Source organism: Aptenodytes forsteri, unplaced genomic scaffold (genome assembly GCF_000699145.1).
Source record: "Aptenodytes forsteri isolate BGI_AS27 unplaced genomic scaffold, ASM69914v1 Scaffold27, whole genome shotgun sequence".
Lineage (NCBI taxonomy): Eukaryota > Metazoa > Chordata > Aves > Sphenisciformes > Spheniscidae > Aptenodytes > Aptenodytes forsteri.
In genome coordinates this window covers 1,743,113-1,766,898 of record NW_008794407.1, presented here as the reverse complement: position 1 = coordinate 1,766,898, position 23,786 = coordinate 1,743,113, and the positions used below count along the sequence as shown (strand labels likewise).

The window sequence follows — 23,786 nt, the reverse complement described above, 5'->3', positions numbered from 1 at the left end:
AAGCAGGCGAAGCTGAGCAGGTGAAGTGCATGGAGAGCACAGAGGGTGACTTTTGCAGCGTGCTGTCTTCCCAGCACTGCACTGCTGGTGGAGGCCCCTCCACAGAAGCAGGTTCCTCAGCACCTGGACTTTGATTCTGTCAGTCCCCATGTGGGGAATAAGGCTGGTGTGTTTCCTGCAGCATTGTTTAACTTTTTGTGCGGGAGAAGTGTAAAGCAACTTCAACAGAACCTAAGAGAGAGCTCGATGAATCTGACCCTCACAGGTGGCTTGCCTCATGTGCCTTCCAAACTTCTCCTTCATTCAAATAAGTCAATTCAGAAACATCCATGTACTGCCCTGCTGTAAAAGCAGCTTTCCACAAGGACTTACCATGCAAAAATCCTTGTATAACAGAAAGTTTTCAAAATATTGAGTGAAAATTGGTGAATGGGTATTCATGCAAAAATAAAAAGAGGCTGTACTTGATGTGTGACTGGACTGCAACAAGCACATGAACACTTAAAGAACTAAACTGGCCTGCCTGAACTGAGGAAAGGTTGGAGTCCTGGTTTAAAGTTCTTCCCCAACCCCCTTCAAAAGGAAACAAGGCTGGGAGTGCCTCAGGAGGATGGCTAAGCAACTTGGGGATTACTGGGTGAACTGTGAGACTGCGAGACTAACAGTCGTAGTTCAGATGAAAGACATATAGGTAGGGACCAGCATAGGGAAAGGGAAAGTTTTTAACATCTTAGCATCTTTTGGGCAGTCCTGGTTATCTGGAATGAGGCTCGTGCCTGTTCCCAGTGCTGTCACACCACCTCCTTCTATTTTACCACCTTGTTTACACTGTCTTGTTCGGTCTGAAAAAGTCTTTTTCAGTCCTGTTAACCATCTAACTGCTGTATCCCTAAGCCGTCACAAAACAATGATGACTTAAACTCCACTTTAATTGCTTCGAAACACTGTTTATGAGTTATGAGAGGTAGTTTTAGGCTAAAAAGATTTATTTGGACAACTAGTGTTAGCATTTGTCAATCCGATTATGTGACCTGCATGCATGAAAAGGATAAGCTTCCTGAAATACCCTATATGAAGGTCTGTACAATGATAATAGAGTTGTTATAAATGGAAAATCAGATAGATGTTCACATTTGAAATCATTATCTTAGAAAAGACACAAGTGGAAGAGAACTGAGGTAAGATTCCCCAGGCACAAGTAATTCTGCCATTAGTTGTGTTGGGAGGTTGACTTTACAACCTAAGCATTCTTTTAACTGCTGTTACAAGTGTATGGAGGAAACTAAGTAATAATATGCAGGTCTAGAACACAGTTTATAAAAAGTTAAAAACTATTTGGATTATTTAACTGTGCATATTTGTAAGTCGCCGTAGTTCAGAGACTCCAGTCATAGCTCTTTGTTATTCCTGGTCATGTGGAGGACTCTGGGGTTATTAAAACAGCTGGATAACATGGGTACTAACAGAGATGTAAGCAGTTCTTTAGAGAGCTGTGTGGTGAGTCCCTGCTTCTGTGCTGTCTTCAACCCAGCACCTTGGGAAGAGAGACCTGGCAAGAGGCGTGTTGCCCAACACTAAAAATTCTTATCTTGGGTTGAAACAGCATGGCAAAATAACACTGGTGACCAGAAGTGGCAACCCCCTGATTTCCAGCAGTGCCCTTTTCCGACCTGTGGCTCCTGAGATGCCGGCTCTGGATAAGGAAGGAAACTAAGGCTGGTTGAGGCTGACCAGAGACTGTACAGTGAAGGGCGCAATGCCCTGACAAGTCCCAGCAGAGCTGATCGTTAGGTGGAGTAAGGGAGAAGCATAATGAGTGTGATTTGTTGCATGCCTTTGCAATTCATAGTATCGTTTTACAGCTTTGGGCAGGTTTACAGGTAATATCATGAGAATGCAGTGGCAATAGATGGTTTCAGCATTTATAAGGTACTGCATCCCATGAAATACACAATGCCTGGTGAAAACAGCTTTTCTAACAAAGAGCCTTGAGTTAATGAAAGAGCAATAGATTTTCTGGAGTACCAGTGTGTTCATTTAGCAAACAGATGTGGCACTTACTATACCCATATCCCAACCCAGCCATTTGTTATCCCTCCTCTGCCAAAGGTTACCTGAAAAAGAACCATGAGAGCACTCCTTAGTCATAAACAGCAGCTCGTGAGGCTATAATATCCTGAAGCCCCTGCAGCTGTTTGCTAAGTGGATGCATGTCTGAGCTCCTAGCATCACAGTCTTTCAGGTACTTCTGAGTATCTCACCCAGAGTCCATATGTAACCTTTATTATTCATTCCTATTCTTGTGTCTTTACAGCATATAGCGATTTGGGGTATTACATTATTAATAAGCTGCACCATGTGGATGAATCAGTAGGAAGTAAAACTCGGAGGGCCTTCCTTTATCTTGCTGCCTTCCCTTTTATGGATGCCATGGTGAGTGCCTGATTCAGAACTGAATTTTAATGGGTTTTTTTTTTCTTCAGTGACCTTAGTTCACAAAGTCTGTTACCTGATGGAAAACTGGAGGTGTGCAGAAGGAAGGTGTGTTCTTTGCAAGCAGTAGCTCTGGATATACCTGGACACATCATCTCCTGCTACCTGGAAAAAGCATCTGGGTGGACTTTGAACATCCAGAGGTCATGACAAATGTAAAAAACCTCAGCTGCCTTGTTAGAGTTACTGTATGTGCATGCTGGAAGGCACTGGTCATCTTGTGATGAGCTGCACCGGTTGTCTGTGTGTGTCCTCTCATTCCAATTTGTAGTGAAAGAGTTGGATTTGCCATGCATTCCCAGATCGCTTGCAGAGCTCCCAAGGAATAAGCTCAATATTTTCTCAAAGCAAATTTGTTGAAAAGGTATTTCTTACCATCAGTTTTTGCAAGCACAGCTAAGTCCAGTATATCTCAAATGCTTGGGCAAGAGAGCCACACACGGAGTGGACTGCTGCTTCCCAGATCACCAGGCTTACTGCTTGTGGCCTGCACAACATAAAAATATAGCAGCTCTCTTTGATGCCTCTACTTCTGTGTAAAACTGGTAAAGGATAATCTTCTCATGGCATGCCTCCACCACTTTCTCTACCACTTTGTCTGCTTGAATCAGTAGCTGACAATAAAAAGAAGTTGGATCATTAAGTTTTCTTTTCCAGACAGGACTCGGTATAAATCAGTGGGCCAATGAATATTACACTTCAGAGGTGCATCCAGCTGGTGAATGAGAATAAACATTTTTTCCCTCGGATTATTTAGTATGATAATCCATCCTGTGCAGCATCTGTTTTATGAAGAAGGGGCAGTTTCATATTAGATCTGCTCAGAAATTTCTATACAGTCTATAAAATTAATTCTCATTCTCCCTGTCAGCCCTGGCAATAAGGAACTGAATGCAGCAGTGCTTTCTCTGTGTTACTGGCTTAATATTTGCCCAGGTTCACACCAGGTACTGCTGGTGGAAAAAAGTTTTATAAGTTGTTTGTGTACAATGTAACAACCAGAAAACAGCATTCTGGGACCTGAAATCATTCACAAATATCATAATCACTTCCCAAACTCTTCTCTGCCTTTTTTCAGGCATGGACCCATGCTGGGATTCTGCTGAAACACAAGTACAGTTTCCTGGTGGGATGTGCCTCCATCTCAGATGTCATAGCTCAGGTAATGGCTCCTCTTAGCAGTCACTGTTTCCGTTGTGTTACCAACTAGATGCTTTCCTAAGCAGGAACTCTCTTGCACAGAGACTGCCTTCTCTCTCTACCATGAACAACACAACAGAGGAAGTAATCTTGTGTGCTGTTCTCTGGCTGTTTCCCCGTCGTGTGGAGGCTGTTTGCTGACAGTTGTGGTTTAGGCTGGTCTCACTTGACTGGACCAAGTCAGTCCCAAACCAATGTCAGGAGAAGGGAACCAGGATTGTTTGGTCTAGGACCATGTCTTCCAGCACCTCCACAACCCTGTTTCAGAATGGCTGAGAAACAAGTTACATATACATGTGTACATCTGGGAAAAAGAAAAGTCAAGCAAAGAGACCGATGGCTGCTACCAATCCTGAGGCTGACGGAGTGCTTTGAAAGAGACCTTTCTCCCCCCTGTGCATTCTCCCCCACGCTTCACACAGTTGCACTGGAATCCTGAGTGGGGCTTGTAGGTGGGGAAGTGAAGGCTTGTTTCTCCAGTTCACCTGTCAGTTTTGCACATGCTGTCTAATCCAGTGAAATACAGTAGTGTAAGCCATCTTCTGAGTGCCAGTATGGCACTGTTCTTGTTACTGGTCCAAAAGGTGAAGGCTCAGAACTGCAGCAGAAGGGATCTGTGGTGACAGCCCCTGGGTGATGCAGAGAAGATCAAACGTTGTTTGAACTTTAATTTGTGAGGGAGGTGTTAACTATCCTGTTGCTTTGTATTAGACACACTTAAAAAACAACATTCATACACATTGCTGATGGCCAGTGTTGTAGCATTTGAGAACCAATAAACAGCCCTCTTTTTAAAGCATATATGAAAATATTACGAAATGGAGAGTCCCAGCACCTGTAAACCAGTTGCCATACTGCCCCATTACCAGCTGAATGGTGTAATGACTGGGTAAGAAAGAGGATAATAACAGTGCAACATCAAAGGAAATACAAAGTCAACAGCACTTAGTTCAATTTTACATAGCATTTTCCTCCCACTAAATACGAGCAAACCATAAACCAGGTTGAACCATTCAGTCAGCTGCTATTCTATGTTTGGCAGGTCTGCCCCTCTACAGTACTGCACTAAATCCCTGAAGATAATACCAGTTACTGTAAATGACCTTAACCCTCAGGATCTGCTCTTGTTCTGATGTGACCTACAAAGTTTGCTGACCCTAGATGCATGTGAGGTCATACACAGCTAAATACGGAAACAAATTCTTATTTTGGCCATGGTACACATGCCCTTTCCACAATGGTTGACGAGTGGGGTGCCAGGGTTGTGAAGAATAAGACACCTGTCATCTTCTCTCAACAAAATACTGTACCGAGCAAGAGCAAATCCAGAAGACAGAAAGTTGTGACTCTCCATACCCCAGAACTCTCTACACCTACATCTGCTCCCTACACAAGCAATAGGTGCGCAGGCAGTAGCTAATTCTCCTTGGGTAGCTTCACATACACACTTTTTGTGACTGACTTTGCTTCTGTTTACTGAAAAACAATTCTTTTGTAGGGTTCAAAAGAGCAGTTTTGCAAACCCTCATTAACGGTGTGGCCTGCCTAATAAACATCTGCACAGTGTGATTTTTCTTAAGTATTTCTTGAGCTTTAGCAATGAAGGAGAGAACCTGCCACTGAACAATGTGTTTTGTATTTCTTGTAACTCACTTGAATGCCAGCATGTCCCAGCAGGGTTGTCCTTGATTCTGCTGTTCGCAGCACCAAACACGGTTGGCTTTCCAGTTGTGCCCCCCATCCAGAGACATTTGGAATTTAACAGGCACGCCATCAGCTCTATACTTAACGAAGAGAATAATATATTAATCAATTCCTTTGCATTTTCTGGATTGAGCATTTAATCTTACGAGACTGAGTTATGAGCTGTTCATTAGCCCAAAAGTTTCCATTTCATTTACATCATTGTGGCACTCAGATAGCTGAAGAGAGAATGATGAAATACTGAAATTTCACTCAAAAAAGTAGAAAATTAGGATGACATAAGACTTCCTGCTTCTAAATGCTGAAGTGAATACATTAAAACATCTGGCTTTTTAATTGCCACTGCCCTCCCTCCCCACAAAAAAAAAAAAGTAGGGCTTAGAAGCTGACCCTAAAAGCGTGTCTCCAGCCTCAGTGTATATCAGAATAGCACATTCTCCTGCGAAGACTGACAGTCAGCCGCATGCTTGCTGCCAGACCTTGCCAGACTTTCATGCTAACCTTCTCCTATTTATGGCTCCTAGTCTGACGCCTGCCCATACCTTCAAGTACTGTTTAATAGAGTTTCTGTATGATGTTAACTCTTGTTCTTCTCATTTGTATGACCGAATACAGGGCGGGGATCCTGAGTAACGTTTCAAATGCCACAAGCTCGAAGTCAGATAGATACTGTAGTCACACATGGTTGTTGGTTCAGATGGACTAGCTTGGAGTCAGACAGGAGATATGTTGGCCCTAAAGAAACACACGGACAGATTACTAATAATTTATTTGTTTGCCGTGCAGGTTGTTTTTGTAGCCATTTTGCTTCACAGTCATTTGGAGTGCAGGGAGCCTCTCTTGATCCCAATCTTGTCCTTATACATGGGAGCGCTTGTCCGATGTACCACGTTATGCCTCGGATACTATAGGAACATACATGATGTCATTCCTGACAGAAGTGGGCCTGAAATGGGGGTATGTCTTAATACTTTGCGCTTTTTCAAATCCAATATTTTAAACTTGCTTTTTGTGTTATAATACTGTATTAAACCACTGTGCATGAAGGGCCTCCTCTCTCCGTCCTGCAGGAAAAAACATTTTCACTTAAAGAGGTGTGGTAGAAACTATTCCAGCAGCAGTGCACATGAGGCAATGCTTCCCGTGGTATGGATGTGCTGTCTACTGAGCACCTCTGTACTGAGCTCTGTACTGAGCTGTAAGACAGCACAGCATGAACTAAGTGGACACCTTATTTCACAGGGAAAAGATCTCAAAATTCCTCTTTTTCTTCCAATGTCATATTGGTTTTCAGATATCTTTGTCTGGTAGCCAGAACAAATTATGCAGATAGATACCTTATGCGTTATTTATTGAAATCCATGACACAGCTTCTTCTGAATCAGTGTTACTGACATGAGTGAAAATATTTTAGGCTCTTCATATTGAGAACTATTGAAATGCATGTACCAAACTGACAATGGGTGGGAAAAGCAAAAATCCTTTCTCTGTGCTTTTGGTTCAGTTCTGCATGTTTTTTTCCAAACCCACTTCCTTTTTTAATTTTTTCCTATGTGTTGCAGGGAGAGGCTACAATAAGGAAGATGCTGAGTTTCTGGTGGCCTTTGGCATTAATTTTGGCAACTCAGCGAATAAGTAGGCCCATTGTCAACCTTTTTGTCTCCCGGGACCTAGGTGGCAGTTCTGCAGCCACAGAGGTAAGAAAGTCAGTGCTCTCCATTACTGCAAACGATTATTTACACGGAGTTACCTCTGCGTTTCTCTTCTCAGCCATGCTGACAAGAAAAAACTGTCTTAAGTACATTTCTGTTCAGTGTTCTCTTTATCCTTGAAAAGAAGACTGCTTGGACTCTTACCATGAGCGTTTCTGCCAGGCGTAGTGGAACCTCACCCTCAACAAGACCAGTAGAATTTTTTCACTGAACAGTTCCTGTGTCCCAGGTTTTCATGCTCTACGTAGAGGTACATATGCTCTGGAGCATTCAGGTCCCAGAGATTTTAGGACAGTCGTCAGTAGTCCCATGTTCCACTGTTTCCTATCATGTATATTTATGGCTGTGCAAACTGATGTGAAACTACTGTTAGCGGTCAGTGCATCACACAGAATAGGGTAGAGGTATAAGGAAGCACATAAAAAAAAATCTATCTCCTGGCTGGGATGTGAAATGCACCCTGTTTCTCCTGAGGAGTTTCAGATTACTCCAGTAGTCTCCTACAGCTGATGGGAGCTGGACTTCTGATTGTAATGCAGAGCCTTCACCAATGCTCACCCCATGAGTTGACCTGTTCTCTTAAGGAGTCTGGGGGACCTTTGCTGCCGGTTTCGGTGGGAGGATGTCTAGATCCACGTAGTCATTAGCACATCTCCCATGTTTTCTGAATAGGAAGAACAAAGCTGTAAGATACTAAATGGAAAGGAAAATTCAAACAGCTGATGCCTAACAAACGTTCTCTCAGCACTGCTAATTTGTCATACGTGATACTGTGTATTTCACTCGCTCAGGAGTTGCCAGTGACTGCAAATAAACAGCTGTGGACAGAGAATTTAGGAAACGTAACGCTTTTACATGTGTAAATCGGGGATCAGTCTATGCATTAATAGCGGTCAGTACAAGGGGAGCCAGAGCGGGTTAGCAGAGATCAGTTTTGCATTTCTTGGTGACTTGATTTTAGATGCATCACATTTCATGGCTAGCCAATTGCTTTTTGTTGCTATTAGGATGACTCCAAATACATGTCATAGCTGGTGGTTTGCTGGCCTTTTTACACTAACGGTAATGGTCACATTTCAACTTCCTCTGATTTCTGAAATAATTGCCTCTGAAAAGGGAGGTGCTGGCAACACAGATAACATCAGTGTCTAGAGCATCAGTATACACAGGAGTTTTATAGGTCCCCTGTTGAATAATATCAGCAACTGCCAGTGTGGGCAGGCCTGTGAAGGGCTAGGCTGTAGCACGTTCATGAGGACAGCAAGTCCACTGGCGTTGGCCAACTCCCGTTGCTTGTTTGGACTGCCAGCACAGTTACGGTGATTGGGGTACCTTTTTTGGTGTTGGCTTTGATGGGGGACTTTTTCACCTGTCAAATACAGGTTCTAGACATTTAGGAAAGCTTTCATGCCCTTATTTTGGGATTCCACCAATTGAGGAAAAATACTGGAAGAAAAATCACTGCTAAAAATGTCAATAATATAATCCAAGTGGAATCTAGCATACAAAATGTGGTAGTGAAATACTGTTTTCTTTAACAGTTACTGTGTCTTTGCAGTCTTTTTGGACTTCATCATGAAAATAAGCAAAATATCTTTCATATTCCTTATTTGATTTAACCTAGTTAGGTTTCATACGGATGGAAATTCTGCTGAAAATACAATAATGAGGGGGTGTTTGCAATTAAAAAGGGTACTGTCTTAAAATTCCAATTTGTTTTATTTGAACCAGTTACTTTTTCAAGGTACATGAAGCATTATTAAAGCTATTATTAGCAGGGAAGAATCTATCCCACTCTCTTCCTCTCTGTGGATATCACTACTTTCCCCCCCTCTTTTTAAACAGCACAGGGAACAAATTAGCTTGCTATGTGGTCCTGTGTTTGTATAGATCTTTTAACCAAGCAAGGACAGCAATTACATTTATAATGGGAAAATGGGCTCAGATAACCAAGAAAATGTACGTCGACAGTTTAGGAGTGAAACAGAGACAGCAGGAGTTAAAAAAAGTCTTTCTTAACGCTACCACTGCCAGATGTAAAATGAATCTGAATTTAGGCGGATTGTAACAAATCTGAACCTGCAGACAAAAGGCAGTCAAACACTTTGATTTCTGGAATTAAGAGAGTCAGGCAGTTCTCAGAACAGATGCACACTTCGGCTCTGAGGACTAGAAAATTTGGGGTGACAGTAGATTTCCAAGCAGCTGCAGGAAGAGCTCCCTAAACACCCTTCCTACATGAAAGACATGAAGTACATGTATTTGGACTTTTTCTTCAGAAATCAGAAACATCAGCAAAATCTTTCATACATTAATATGTAGGGGGGGTGTATGTCTTTGATGTACCTCTTGGGCTGTGGTTGTGAAAGTGCAAGAGGGCCTAGTTTTAAATTGCAGGCAGCGAGTTGTTTCTCATGATAAAAACGGTCATCTGGAATTATTTTTGTCTGGTTTTAGTTGATGAGCACCAAAGTGGGGAGAGGGGGTTTTTTTGTCTCGTAAGTGCCTCCTGCCGCAGAGCAGTCAGTCTGATGTCAAAAGTCAGTCAGCCACCGTTACCTACTGTTTTGTAGTCTGTCTGTCTTACTTAAAACTGTTTTACTTACGAATAACCAAGTAAAATGTATATCAATTAAAATTATGAAATATGATCCAAAGCTACTGTGAGCTGTAAGGCATTCTGCTACTCAGGTATCTGTAGGTAAAATAACTTAGGAGCAACGTTTGAGAGAGGTATTCGGCTGGCTGAGGGTCACACACCAGCTCAAGTTAACTATTATCCCAAAGTATCAGAGTGCTGGTGAAACAACAAAGCTGAATAATGTAGCTTCATGGCATAAAAGATTTTGTAAACTTAAAATGCTGGGCAAAATGATGGCCACTCTGACAGTCTTCCTGAAACAAAGAGCTTCCAGTTACCTGCCTGGTTTCTCACTGTGTCAAGGTCAGTGTGGTGATATTGGTGGGAAATGGCACCCTGTGTTAGTTTAACTGTTCTGTTCAAAGATTTGAAGTTCATGTTTCCCTGTCTCTTTTCATAGGCGGTGGCAATTCTGACAGCTACGTATCCTGTGGGACACATGCCGTATGGCTGGCTGACAGAGATCAGAGCAGTATACCCTGCTTTTGATAAGGTGAGTGCCCATGTTAGGGGTGTAATAAATACCTTTCGTGTGGTTTCACATGCGTGGTCTTCCTCTTTCTCTCTGTTACAGTATTTTAATTTAGGGGTGGCTTCAGTGATGTCAGAGGAATTTCTGCCAAACAAATATGAAGAAAGTTAGTTCATGGCTCCATAATCAAGTGTAACAGATTCTTTAAAAAATAAACCAGCCAAAGTTTAAATAGGGCTGTATTCATGGCCATCTATTGTCTTGCTTCTCTTTACTTTTGCTTTTGATGCCTATTGTTCCTTGTCCCACTGATAAGGTTTTCTTAAAATCCTAGTTAAAATGAATTGGCTTTTGGTGCCTTCAAGCTGTTGCCTGATTTATGATTTTAACCTTAGCTCTGTGTTACAAGGTATTAAGCTACCTTTTGAATAGATAGGTGCTGTATTTTTAAGGATTAAAAAAAGTCTTCACTTACTCACTATGATGTAGCTACTTTTAGCTAATGAAGTGGTTTCTCACAAAGTGTCCATCAGTGAGTAAGCAAGCTCACATCTCTGCTCCAGATTCTGCGGTGTCTCTCAAATGGGTTTGGGTTCATTTATGTTAATATTTATCAAAGGTTGTTTCATAGACTGACAGTAACGCAGATAGCATACATTATTTTAGTAGTACTGACTTAGCTGACCAAGACTACGAAGATTTTTGTTGGCAAATCATATAGTTACATAAGAATGCAAGGACTGCTCCTGGAACTGAGCACAGAGTAAATATATAACCAAAATTAATTTTGTTTAGGCTCTTTTTTTGCTCTGTTTTAGAACTGGTACTCACTAGCCCATACGTTGTGCGAAGAACAGTCGTGTCCTGTGACACTGTAATTCAAATGCCAGATCCTCTCCTTCCCTTTATTTACCAATTAGTAACTGAACTTTCTGGTTCCAAATACCGATGAAAAAAATGTTTGCTTGCTCAGGGATATACTTAACTGAAGCAAGCCCTGTTTGATATGATCCACCATATTTCCAAGGAGAATTTAAAAACAAAACAAAGAAAAGTCAAATCAGTCATAACTTCCCAACCTTAGCCTATGTACAGCTAAATTGACCTGTCAGATAAAACACGACATGCAGGCTTTCTCAGAGGTCACGCTGCTGAAAAGGAACTGCAGATGCAAAACCAATAAACTGCAAGATAAAAATGGTTTGGGACAGGAAACACAGGGGCTGCTAAGCTCATGTGTTACGAGCCACAATCAAATGCACTATTGCCAATCAAAATTAACAGTAATTAAGACTCCTAAATTCAGGTCTGATATAGCTGGTGGAAGATGTGCTGACAACTTTAGTGGTGACAGGATTAGACCATGATTTGTCTGTTTGTTTATTTCAGTTGAAAGGCTTCTCATAGAGCTCTTGTGGAACAACTGTGAGGAAGAAAAAGCTAGGGTAAGGCACAGATAGGTACAGTTTATCTAATTGCTGAAAAAGTATATAATGGGGATTTTAGTTGCATGTTTTAAGAGCAATTTGACATAAAATGTGATAAGTGAGGTAGCAGCAGTATAAAGGGTTTCTCATCCTGGCAACCATGTGTGCAAATGCCTCCACTGTACCTTTCAGACAATAAATACCAAACCAGAAACCCACAGTGGGTTTTTTTTAGATTGCTGTGAGAATTGCTTTACCCTCGGTCACGTCATTTGTGTGTCACCGTGCCTTTCAAAAGCTTTGTTTCCTTAAGCTAAGGCTTTCTCAGAAGAGTGCGGATAGAAGCACTTTTTATTTCCAGACTCTGTAAAGCCTCCATTGTGATTTTCAGATGCTGAAACAGTTTGCATGCATGCAAACTCCCATTTTCTTTTGTCAGTTACTCAGAAAGCTGGCAATGCTGATGGCCGTCAGAAGCACACTGCATTGCCTTAACTGACTGATGGGATTTGGAATCCAGATAGTATGCCGCCCTTCAGTGGCTCTACTGGAGAAGTCAGATTCTTGTATTCACTGGGAAATCGTTACCTCTGTTCACGTTTGTAAGAGAGATGCAGGGTCCTGCTTCAGTCTTTTATGAGACTGTGTCCAGAGCAACCTCATGGCCTAGCAGTTACACTCAGGTTAAGGGTTACTACTGATTTTCTGAAAGAAAACAGGCATATCCTAGTTCTGTGCTCTGTTTGCTGTTTTAAATGGTGATAATGCCGTTACTCTTAATGGACTGTGCCGTCTGATTCAGAGCAACAACACTGACTGTGGGAGGACTTGTGAACGCTGTTTATCTGGTTAATAGATGGGAATAGTGTTTTGATCCAAGAACTAAACAATGTGCAAGAGAGAGGAATAAAGAGTATGTGGTGAAGAGTTAGAGCAAAGGGCCGAGTAGAGCAAGGGCAGAGTTAGCAGCAGCGAGGTAGGAATGAACGAGAGCCCTTTTTCTTTGCAGCCCTTTGGATGGCTGGATATGGGTGTGCTTTCCTTTATCTCTGATATTTTAGCCTTGTTAGAAAGGTGAGCCATGCAGCAGAGTTCGTTTAAACACTGGTGAGAGATGTAAGCAAGGCCTGTCCTCACATATATAAAAGCTAACAGTAACAAAATATTTCTTCAGAAACACAAGAAATAAGAATAGATGCGTGAAAAAAATGTTTACAGAGAGTTTTCATAACCTGTTCCCAAAAAGGGCAGATGTGGGAGTAGCTTCCTGCTTTAGGGTCTGGGTTGCCTACGTGCATCTTCATGCACCCAAACTTCCAAGCAGGTATTTAGGCAGGAGCATGGGGCTGTCCAGGTGCTGTCACTGCACTGATCACCACAAAAGCTTTAAATTGCAAAATTCCATCAACTACTTGAATGTGTGTGAAATGGTGTACCCTTCACAGAGCTCACATTCAGTTTGTCCACTTCCAAGATGTGTTTGCATAGGTTCCTATTTCTCTTACGAGTAACTCCAGTAAAGGAGGCTGACCGTGTGACAGATACTGCTGTTCTACCTGAGTTACATCAAGGTTGAATAAATGTTGTACTACATCTCATGGTACAGGTTTTATCAGTGTGGGCACATACTTGTGTATCTCAAACAGCCCCAGGGTAAATGCAGTAGATGACCCAACAGCCTGTTGCTACAGGGCTCCTAATGGTGCCCTGCTTTTGATATCCCATCCTCTCCTTTCACAGACCATTTAGTTTGTTTTTATGTGTTCCCTGGGGGCGCTTTTAAATCTTCAGCTTCATTTGCTATATTAGACATTTGGAAGAGGGCTTTTGTTGTTTTAAATAAAACTTCGCTGCCGTGTGAGTACCGAGCCCATGTTCAAGGTGGAACATCTAATAGTCCTAATTATGTTCTGTTCATTAAACTGCATTAATGGAGCCAGCAGTTCCAGGAGCTTTGTTTATATTACCTACTTGTCTCATTGGATCAGTAAGGGTGCTTGCATTGGTGTATGGATTCGGTACCACTCTGTGGTAAAAAGGAATGGAAGTGAAAACATGGTACAAACTTTAAGGTAAAAATCACATGGAGTTTCCTTAGAAAGAGCTACCACCCTTTTTCAAAGCTGCATTTGTTAAATAGGACTTATTCCTTAGAAAAGTAGGGAAATTACTCAGCCCTCAGTGACCATAGCAGCAGTTGCTGTCAGTTTAAGTGGAAAATATTCTGCGGTGGTACAAAGTACTCAGAAAGCTCTAGGTTAAAAAGCAAACAGGCAAAGACAGACATGCACGCGCACAGACAGTCAGGTCCAACACATGACCCTGGTGCTTTCAGCCTCCCGCTGGTCTGGAGCCAAGCTAATGCTCGTTATCTCTTTCTCTCACCCTAGAATAATCCCAGCAATAAATTGGTGAACACCAACAGCACCGTCACAGCAACACATATCAAGAAGTTCACTTTTGTTTGCATGGCATTGTCCTTAACGGTAAGAAACCTTTGTTCAACTCTCTGGCTTTCATCTCAACCAGAAAATTATCTCCTCTACCTAATGCTAAAAGCACTAGCAGTTCAAGAAAGGTGAGTTGTCTTTTCTTATGAAGTCCTGTTGCTTTTATCTGGAGGAGAGAGTGTGATCGTAGTACTGGAGTACTAAGAAAATCAGCTATCATTAACTCAGGCTAGATATCTTATGGGCTAGAGTTATTTTATTTAATTCTTCTCACTACTTTTCATTTCAAGTCAGCCTCCACATGCAAAGAGATATCAGAGATCTGCTTTTCTTTTTTCTCTTTTTTTTAATGAACAAAACTTCTGATAACCAGCACGTCAGGAAAATGAAAAAACGCATTTGTCTCACGTGCAGTGGGATGGCAGCCTGTCCCCGGGCATCATTTACTGTGAACGGTGGGAAAGGCAGCAGGTATCGAAACTGCAGTAGCTGTTTACTGCCACCTCACATGGCACTGGTCTTCCATGCCGGGGGTACTTTCATGCAAGTTGGTTTTGTTTACTCTCAAAATGAACTAAAAAGGGCAATCTCGGAGACAGTGCTGACACTGACAAAAGGATCTAAAGCCTTGTCTCTGCTGGGAAGCATTGCAAGGGGCTGACATTCAGGGAGAAATTTTGCTGAGCCTGCAGCATTTCAAAACAACCAGCTTGCACACATACGTACAGTGCATCTTCCCCAAGAAAACTATTTCTGCACAAGTCTTTTTAGCAACAAACAGGCAGCTGTGGAAGAAAACTCACGCAGGTGGTGGTGATCATAGCAAATAATGGAGCAGATGACCAGAGTAAATGCAACTCCTGTTTCTACATAGGATGGATTTACATTACTGCTTGGAGCTGGTCAAGCCACCCTCTTCCCACTTGGGGTGGACTTGCACTAGCAACCATACCTCTGTCTGTGACAGTCATTAGCAGATTTGTGATCCGTGCATGGTGTCCTAAGGAGCCCTGGGCTGGCTCCTGTCAGGGCACCACCAGGTGCCAGGACTGCCAGGGTCAGTCATGGCAGGGCCTGTCAGCCAGGGCCCGTCCCACTCCCAGCCAGGAGCAGGGCAGCCGAGAGGCACTGGGGCAGCCCCGGGCACTGGGCATCTCTCTGGGGCCGGGCCGAGGCCGGGCCGGGACGTGGACCCACAGGTGGGCCTGGCTCGGTGTTGGGCCCGGCGCGGGGGGCCCGTGGCAGGGCAGGGCTGTGGGGAACTGTAGACCCGCTCTGCTGTGGCGTCGCTGGGGCAGGGGCTGACGGCCCTGGGGGTCTGACATGGGGTCCTGGGCTGTGGGCAGGGTGGGGGGAGCCCCGAGGCCTGGGCAGGGAAGGTCAGGGATGGCAGTGCCCTCAGGGACATGACAGCTCCTCTCCTCAGTACCTGCACTAGCAGGACAAAAGCCAAGGGGAACCTGGAAAATAAGTTTCTCAAAGTCCTTCCTCACACTAGAAGAGTAAGTGGGAAATGCTGCAATTGTTTTAGGATATGATGCTCAGAGTCTTAAAATTGAATCTGTTGATACCCCAAGCAGGTTTTCTTGGGGCAACCCAGTGTTGCGTACCTTCCACGGGGTAGCTGGCTGCTTTGTAACTCTCTTCTCCCCACATTCACAAATTTAATTTTGAGTAATGGAGGGCTGACATAATTTCTCTCTCCCCTTCTTTTTAGTGTAGAGCCTTTTGACTGAGTCACACATGGCCTATACATGAAGGGAAACTAGTTTACATCAAAGAAAACATTATAGTACACGAGCCTGCAGTATTTGTAACCATCCCCATCCCCTGTCCCAATCTGAGAAAGTGGGATACGGTACTCTCTGTCTTATTTCATAGTTGAAAATGAAGCAACTCAATCCATCAGTAGCTGAATTAGCTAACAAATTAGCTTCTGCTCTTTGTTTCCTATGTTTTTTCCCTAAACAGCTACAACTGGCCACTATCAAAGACAGGGTTGCATGAACCAATGTGGCATCGCTTTTGTCTATTCATTTCCTAGATTTAAGATTGAACTCTCTTTTCATGTGGCTTAGAGGGCTCCTTTGGGAGGGCACAAGCTGCTTCGCTGCACCTGCTGCTGCCCACTCCACGTGGCGGTCACAGCTGTGCCCTCACGCACACGTCTGTGTGCAAACCCTGTGCAAGTCAGTGAAGCTGCGTGCCCTGAGTTGAAAGCAGGCCATCGATTGTGCAAGCAGCACTAGGGAAAGTGGGACATTCAACTCTCCGAGCAGACTGGGAGTGGTGGCATCTGTTCATGTCTCAGTCAGCTTGGAAGGCAAGTGAGGTCTTAATGAGAGCTGCGAGCACCCTCATTTAAATCGCTGCCATTGGAGTAAAAGCATGGACAGCTCTATGTAGCTGAAGCAAGATCACTGCTTGAGGAGCATACAAGACGCTGATCAGAGAAAGCGATTTCTCAGAGACCACTGAGAAAGATTCCTAGCTCACTGTCACTAAAAATGACCCAGAATAGTCTGTACTTACTTGTTTGTTTATACCAGGGAAGGAGCAATCAGTTCTTACAGCAGTAGTTAGTGAACTATATTATTCAGTTCAGCTTCGTCTTCAAGCAGCCTCAGCTGGGACAGACCACAGTGCTTTAGGGATACATTTCCAAACACTAGCTCCTGTTAGCTGCATGGTTCCTGTTAACTAAAGTGTCAGCAAGACACGTGGCCAGGTGTATCTTCATATTCTTGAGTGCTCTATGTATTACAACAGGTTTTCCCTTGCCAGTAAGACAGGCTCAAGGTGCCAAGGCTGACATGCTGTGCACACCGCGCCACGTTCATCTGTCTGTCACCAAGTTAATGTACAGCAGGAGAGCTGCACAGTATTCCTCAGTTTTAACGTGTTCTATTAGAAACAGCTCAAAGCTCTTTCCAGCTTTTTCCACTTCTCACTAAAGTGAAGGCTCAGGCACTTAGGCTGAAAAAATTGATATGCATCAGTTGTGTTGTGGTAACCAAATTCAAATGCCAGGTAACCTGCATTAGATTTAAATCTCAGTGAAAGTTTAAATTTAATGTACTTAGAAGCAAACAGCTGGTCAGTTTACTGGCTTGTATGTCTGGGCCCGAGAGTTGAATACGTGTGTGTCAATACATGTCAAAATGTCACCTGCTTTACAGTCAGGTTTGTCCATAATTGAGGAGTCTAATGATAGCTTTAAAATGTTTCTAATACTTACAATATTACTTTCCATATTATATATTAGGCCATTTTTTATAGTCTATGATAAAATATTACTTTTTTTGTAAATAGAATGTAATATTTGGATTCATATCTGAACTTATTCTTTTGATAGGGGAAAAAACACATACTGATTTCTAAGGGCTCCTGCTGATGAGCATCTGTAGCTTAAGGAGTAACTATTGGCAACTGTCTGTTTCTTTCATTTACTGGAAGCTATCAGCCCCTTAGGGAAGAGCAGCACACAGGCATTGTGTCAGCTCTTCAGTACTTGGATCTTGCAGCACAGCAGCATAAGCTACCATCAGTTGGCAGTTACATTCATCTTATATATTAACGTGTAGTGTATGTAATTATAAATATGTATCTGATAAGTATATAATCATATGCAGAGTGTAGTTACATATAATTATAGCGGAGGTTTTTATATTATATTATAACAATCAGAAGTTTGAAGCTGCAGCATTTAACGTGTTCGCCTGTTGATCTCTTATTTCCCCCCAACCGTGGGCAGAAAAGTGGGACAGACTGCTGAGGACCGTAGGCTTTTTAACTGATCTTGCAAGATTCAATAGAGGGATCCCATCACAGTCTTAAAACAGCAGAGAGGGCTCCAGAGTCACAGGGTTTCTTTTGCTGGGTCGCTGTGGTGGGATAATTCCGTTCCAGCCTCTTTCAGGAGGAAAGTCTCTGTCCCATTTGATGACAGTTTACTGCAAGCCATCCCATCATTTGCCTAATCTCCAGTCTTCATCTGCTTGGTTATCGTTTATAATTAATCATCAAGCACCTAGGAGATAAGAAGAAAACCCTGATCAAGAACAAGGAAGCCAGTGTAGCATGGAAAATTCCCTGTATGAAAGAATTAAAGTACAGAATACAGGACTCAGTAGTTGCTGCTTGCTACTTAATTCTGTAAGAGCTAGAGCCAGTCACTGTGGAAGAGAAGCAGCTGTGTTTCACTCAGGCTGAGAAGCCTCGTCTGTTTAAAAGGCAACTCCAGATGCCTAAGCTTTTGCGCTCTGCTTTGGATTTGGTTATGCCAAACTAGGAACTGCCAAGTGCCAAGTGGATACCATCTGCCGACTCTCCTGTCCTGTTGATCAACAAGGCTTCACCAGCCAGTGAAATGCAGGCACTGGCAGATAAAATTGGAGCCCACATGACTGAAGACAGAATATTCATACCAACTCAGTATATTATTGAAATAGCATTGGTTTATTGACGTATTCCCACTCTGATGCTATGCACCTACTAAACATGTTTTACTCAATGGTTGTTTAATTTCCAGCTGAACTCAGCAAATCTTTTTATTTTCCAGCCATCGGTTCTGCAGCTGATTTTTCCCATGAGCGTCACCAAAGACTATCCAGTTTTCAGTAGACCCATTTGATCTCAAATTTTCAATCTCTAGTTTAATATGCCATTTCATATCACTTTCTGCATTTACCTGTAAGTTCATTTTCCACATGACAAAGTATCCAAGTAAAGCTCTTGCGTACGTAAGACACTGATGTATTTCATGTTTTCAGCTACGCTGTCCTGCTAAACAATGAGACATAAAGCAATTGTTGGTAAAGGACAGAAATTAAAGAATTCTTTGTATCCCCGCAGCAAGACTGACTGCTGTCCTACTAGGCATCCTTAGCTTGCATTCAGGATAATATGAATTAGACTTGCATATTGAGAAACGCCAAGGAACATGTTCCTGTTTCACTGATGAAACCTTTTGAAGGCAGGAGTGTCCATAGCGTGCTATAACTGCATGGCACTTCCATGCAGTAGGCATCTCTTGCTGCGTGTTAGCCACTGTGAATGCACTTAATGAGTTGCAGTACCTACAGAAGTATTGTGCGCTTCGCTTTGTTTCCATCTTTGGAGACCAAACACTTGAAGGGTCTTATTTCAAGGCTGACAGTAAATTGCATTCAGGACCTGACAGGAGATTAGCTTTAATTTTTAGATGCCTCAGGCAGCTTCACTGTAGCCAGAGGGTGTGCGAAGAAGTATTTTAAAATAGAATTTGCCGCAAGCAGTATATGTGAACATACTTTCACAAAAATGTAGTTATTTTTTTCCCCTTTCCTAAAGAAAGTAAGGTCAGTTACCACTACTACTGTGAAATCAGTATTAGACTGTCAGCTACCAAGGAAATATAGGAATATTAGAATTTATGCCCCAAATTCTTGCATTTTGGCAAACAGAGTGAGAAGGTTTCCATGTACGCACTTGATTAAGTTTGGTAAAGATCAACCTGGGGTGGAGCACAGTGATTTGCAAATTCTGACCAATGCAAGAGACTATCATCAGGGCTTTTACTCCATTATTCCTCCTTCACTCGCACTTAAAAGACCTCCTTCATCCAAGTATCTGCTGCCTCATCCCCATGGTTTCAAGTGATTCAGATGCTGGAAAGGGGAACAAGAAAAAGCAAGGGATACTGTTTCTATTTCCTTGTGACTGATGCCACAGTTCTCTGTGTATTGAGAGAGGGTTGCTACCTGAGAAAATCACCAGGTTATTACAGCTCTTACAGCTTTGATAGCTATATACGACCCAGGCTGCTAATGCTGCTTTTTAGTTCACAAGCTGAAGAAAGCATTTTCAGGACAAAGTGGTGATTTCTGAGGTCCTTAATTTAGGCGTTCCTCTCTGTGCTTTACGCCTAACCTGCATGCAATGCTGAAACCTTCCCACTTGCCCATCTCAACTCCCATATAGATGGCTGATAGCAGACATTCAGAAGATGGCCCACCAGGGCCAAGCTGGGAATTGGGAAAGGGGGCGGGATGGGGGGGTGTTGAAATATGAGAGTATTTCTCTCTCTAAAGAGAGAGCCAAAGTCGTAGTCTTTGTGCAGTGACGGTGCAGGAGAGCCCGGCAGCTGAACAAGTAGTTACAAATGGACTGACATTAACAAAGCCTCATTTTTTCATGCATTTGTGACTCGTGGTCGAGGGAATAGCATCAGGGTCTGAAAAGGAGAAGCCGTACATTAACTTCCTTGGCCTTTCAGCTACTCTACATCTTTGCTGCAAAAGGGGAATGCAGTATGACACCTAGTTACAAACCTCATTAATCTCTTCTATCTTGAGGATTTGGCTACTGTAGCATTTCTACCTTGCTGGAGGAAACAGCTTAGCCACACCATGGAAAACAGGATTCATCATGATGATTTCTTTCATGTAAACAGTGAAATCTGTGAGTTTATTAGTGTTCATGTGCTCAAACTATAACATTGCACAGGCTAAGTTACTCTGTAGAAATGAAAAATTTGAATTCTGAATCAAAAAGGTAGCATGACTTCTGATGGCAATAACGCTTTTCAGTTTTTGAGGTGCTTTAACAAACACGGCCAGGGACATGAGCTAGAGTTTTGCAGTGTTGTAGTTCCAGCACATCAGTGACCAGCCACTGCATTAGAATTTATAAGTGGAAGATTATTCAGGAGCCAACTTTCTTAAAGTGGCTTGTGTTACTACATTAACTAGGGCAAGCCTTTGTTGTTTTCTAAAGCTGACCAAGGTTATATGATTTTTGTGTGGTTTTTTTGTTTGTTTTTTAAGGAAGTTAAGTCTGACTATGGAACTTCAGAGTTTGAATAATAATTGAATTTTTTCAATGCATCACACAATATCAAATTGTAGATTAATACTGCCTATTCTCATTCCCCTTCCACCAAATTTGAAGCAATCATACTTTATAGTACATTGTCCAGTTCATCCAAATTAAAGCAGTAGTTCATCCTCCCCTGTCCAAGGTCATGCTTACAGCTCTCTTCAACAGGAGATTTTCCCTGAATATCTCCTTTTCTGCTTGTTAGAATAATTAATTCCCCTTGTGTAGTGCTGAAGAGCTTCAGACTCAGCGTAGCTACTGCAGTGTATCCCTCCATTCCTCGTATTTGTTGTTTGCTTTCAGGAATTCCTTTTTATAACAAAGAAGAGCTTAGGCGTGGCTAGCAATTGGCTTTAAGAAACAGTACACACTGCATTTTCTTCAGAACTGAAGTACTGTATAGCATAATTTACCCTTCCATGTAGTTTTTCCTCCCAAGTTTAAAGATGAATGAAGGGAAACGTGCATAGGACTTATGTTTTGCTGCCACTGTATATACCTGTGACATTCGGTGTCACAGGTCAAAAAGCAGCCAAAAGGTTAAGCCATTGCAGAGGCCACTGGATTTGTGTTCAAGGTTCATTCATTTTTTCCTTTTATTGGCTGTCTTTATTTTAAATCTCTGCATTGCTTTATTATCAAAGGTTACAACTGGGTTTTATTAGAGTCATGGGATAATAGGACTGAGAGGCAGTAAAATCCACAGGAATAAATGTCGCGACAAGGAACAGGTCCCTCTCAGAGGATGCAACCCCAGCTGCCAACAGTGCCAGTATCTGGAATTCCCTGGGTGACTGAGTTCAGTGTCATTATCTGTCATGAGAATACAAAGAAAGGAAATAAAAAAAGGACAGGTTTCCCCCACACTCCCCAATCTTATTTCATCAATGGCTTCATTACAGCCTCATTGTATCAAGGAGATTTCACAAGTCCTATCTAGGATAGTCACATTTAAAAAAAAACAGCATTCGCTTTTCAGACTAAATCCACATTCTTTATACTTTACTGTCATACATTATACGGATGCCAAGGACAGCTTTTAGAATAATACCACCCATCCAGTGGATGAGTTTGTCTTCACTGCTTTGATTTTGCCCGTCTCTGAACTCCCAAACTTTTTTTATCTTCAAGCTGCTGGCACAAAAATAACAATTGGAAAATGACATATTGGCAGACAATCACTCGAGAAGCTTTTTACCTTTTCAAAGTCACGTTTAGTTCCCGCTTCAGTAAAAATTATTTCAGACACGAGTGGAAGTATTCCTGCCTGCTCAGGAAGATGCTGGACCACCAGAGGCTGACTTTATAAAATCCTCACGAGGGCCTTGTCCCATCCGCGGTATCGCACTGAGCCTTTGTCCCAAAACAAAGGATTTCTGTTTGCTCCAGTGAGGTGGAGACTGATGTCTCTTTCATGATTGTTCAGGTTTCACACAAAGGGCCTATTCTGCTTGAGTGGCTGGAGGAAGCAGAAGAGGAAGGGTCAAAAATTGTCACTGCAGCATGTTTCTGCTTGAACTCCGTAATTGCAATAGGAAGCAGCAAGGGCTGCAGAAAACTCAGGACAGAAGAAAATGGCTAAGTTGTGAAGTCAACAGTTTTTGCAGAGAGCCTAGGAATCTGCCAGCTTTGGTTTATTCAAGCTTTTTTAAAGTGAGGCTGTACTCAGTACATATCCTGCTTTCTGTAAAAAACAAAGCAGCATAATTCAATGGGGAGATAAAACGACTATATTTCTTACAGAATTTAGTGACCCAACCCAGCCTGAAAAATACCACCTAAGTATTTTCAGCAGCAGTTGGTGAGAAAGCAGATGTGGCATCATGTTAATGCTGTCAGAGAGTCAGTGTATTGTGCAGCTGCTGGACCTAGCTTTATTTCTGAAGAATGTTTTGCTCCGTCACTCTGAACTATAAGGAAAGCTGGGGGAGGTGTGGGGAGGCTTAGATCAGTAGAAACCAATCATTTCAGAAGATGTGAAGTTAAGGAGTTTTCCCGCAGGCAGGCTCTGGTTTCTTTTGCTCCCTCTGCTGCTTGACAAATTTTATGACAGCTGTTTTCAGCTTTACACCACCCTTCACAGAACACAAAGTTCAGAGAAATCTATACTGACTTGCGTGCGCTTGAGAATGTCCTTGTGATTGAAGTCATCAGCATTATGATAAACTGCTTTCAAATACGACTGCGGTCTGACATTTTAACTGCACACAGATCCAGGGCTTTTTGCTTCATAGGATCACAGGATTGTTCAGGTTGGAAGGGCCTCAGGAGTTCATCAGGTCCAACCTCTGGCTCAGAGCAGGGTCAGCTGTGAGGTCAGGGCAGGTTCCCTGGGGCTTTGGCCAGTCTGGTCTTGAAAACCGTACATTTCCCACACAAGAAAAGGACCCGCTTTCGACCCGCTTCAGAATTACAGGACACATGAGCACATCATCGTGATATCCCAACAGAGCGTCAGACTGTGGGAACCTTCAGTGCCTCCATTTGGGCTGATCAAAAAAAATTTTTTTTTTTTTTTTGTCTTAAAAGCTGTATATCAAAAACTCCTCAAAACTGCCAAAACTAGGGTGGCTGTGCAAACACCACTCTCTGACATGATTTACAGCAAAGGTAGCAGAGAATTCTGCAGGTCCATTCTGGTGCAGGCCAGGCTGTGGTATGCAGCAAGCTTCCATAGCAAGCCAGTGATGCTGGCCTCTGCTGTTGTACCATGCCCAGCAATTCCTCTGCAGCTTCCGAAGAACTTTATGATTGTTTATAGCGGTGTGCTTAAAAAAAAAAAAACTAACAAAAAATAACTCTGAGCCTTTAAAGGTGTCATGGTTTAAC

General features: G+C 42.6%; 1 protein-coding gene across 1 annotated transcript in view; it reads left to right on the top strand.

The window, feature by feature from the left end:
• The window catches only part of ANKH (ANKH inorganic pyrophosphate transport regulator), a 47,859-nt gene that overhangs the window by 12,337 nt on the left and 11,736 nt on the right, over nucleotides 1–23,786 (top strand). Inside the window, exons 3-8 of the mRNA XM_009288088.1 lie at nucleotides 2,315–2,433; nucleotides 3,572–3,655; nucleotides 6,184–6,354; nucleotides 6,960–7,094; nucleotides 10,151–10,243; nucleotides 14,040–14,135. Of these exons, the coding sequence (XP_009286363.1) occupies nucleotides 2,315–2,433; nucleotides 3,572–3,655; nucleotides 6,184–6,354; nucleotides 6,960–7,094; nucleotides 10,151–10,243; nucleotides 14,040–14,135 (698 nt within the window). The remainder of the gene's footprint in view (nucleotides 1–2,314; nucleotides 2,434–3,571; nucleotides 3,656–6,183; nucleotides 6,355–6,959; nucleotides 7,095–10,150; nucleotides 10,244–14,039; nucleotides 14,136–23,786) is intronic.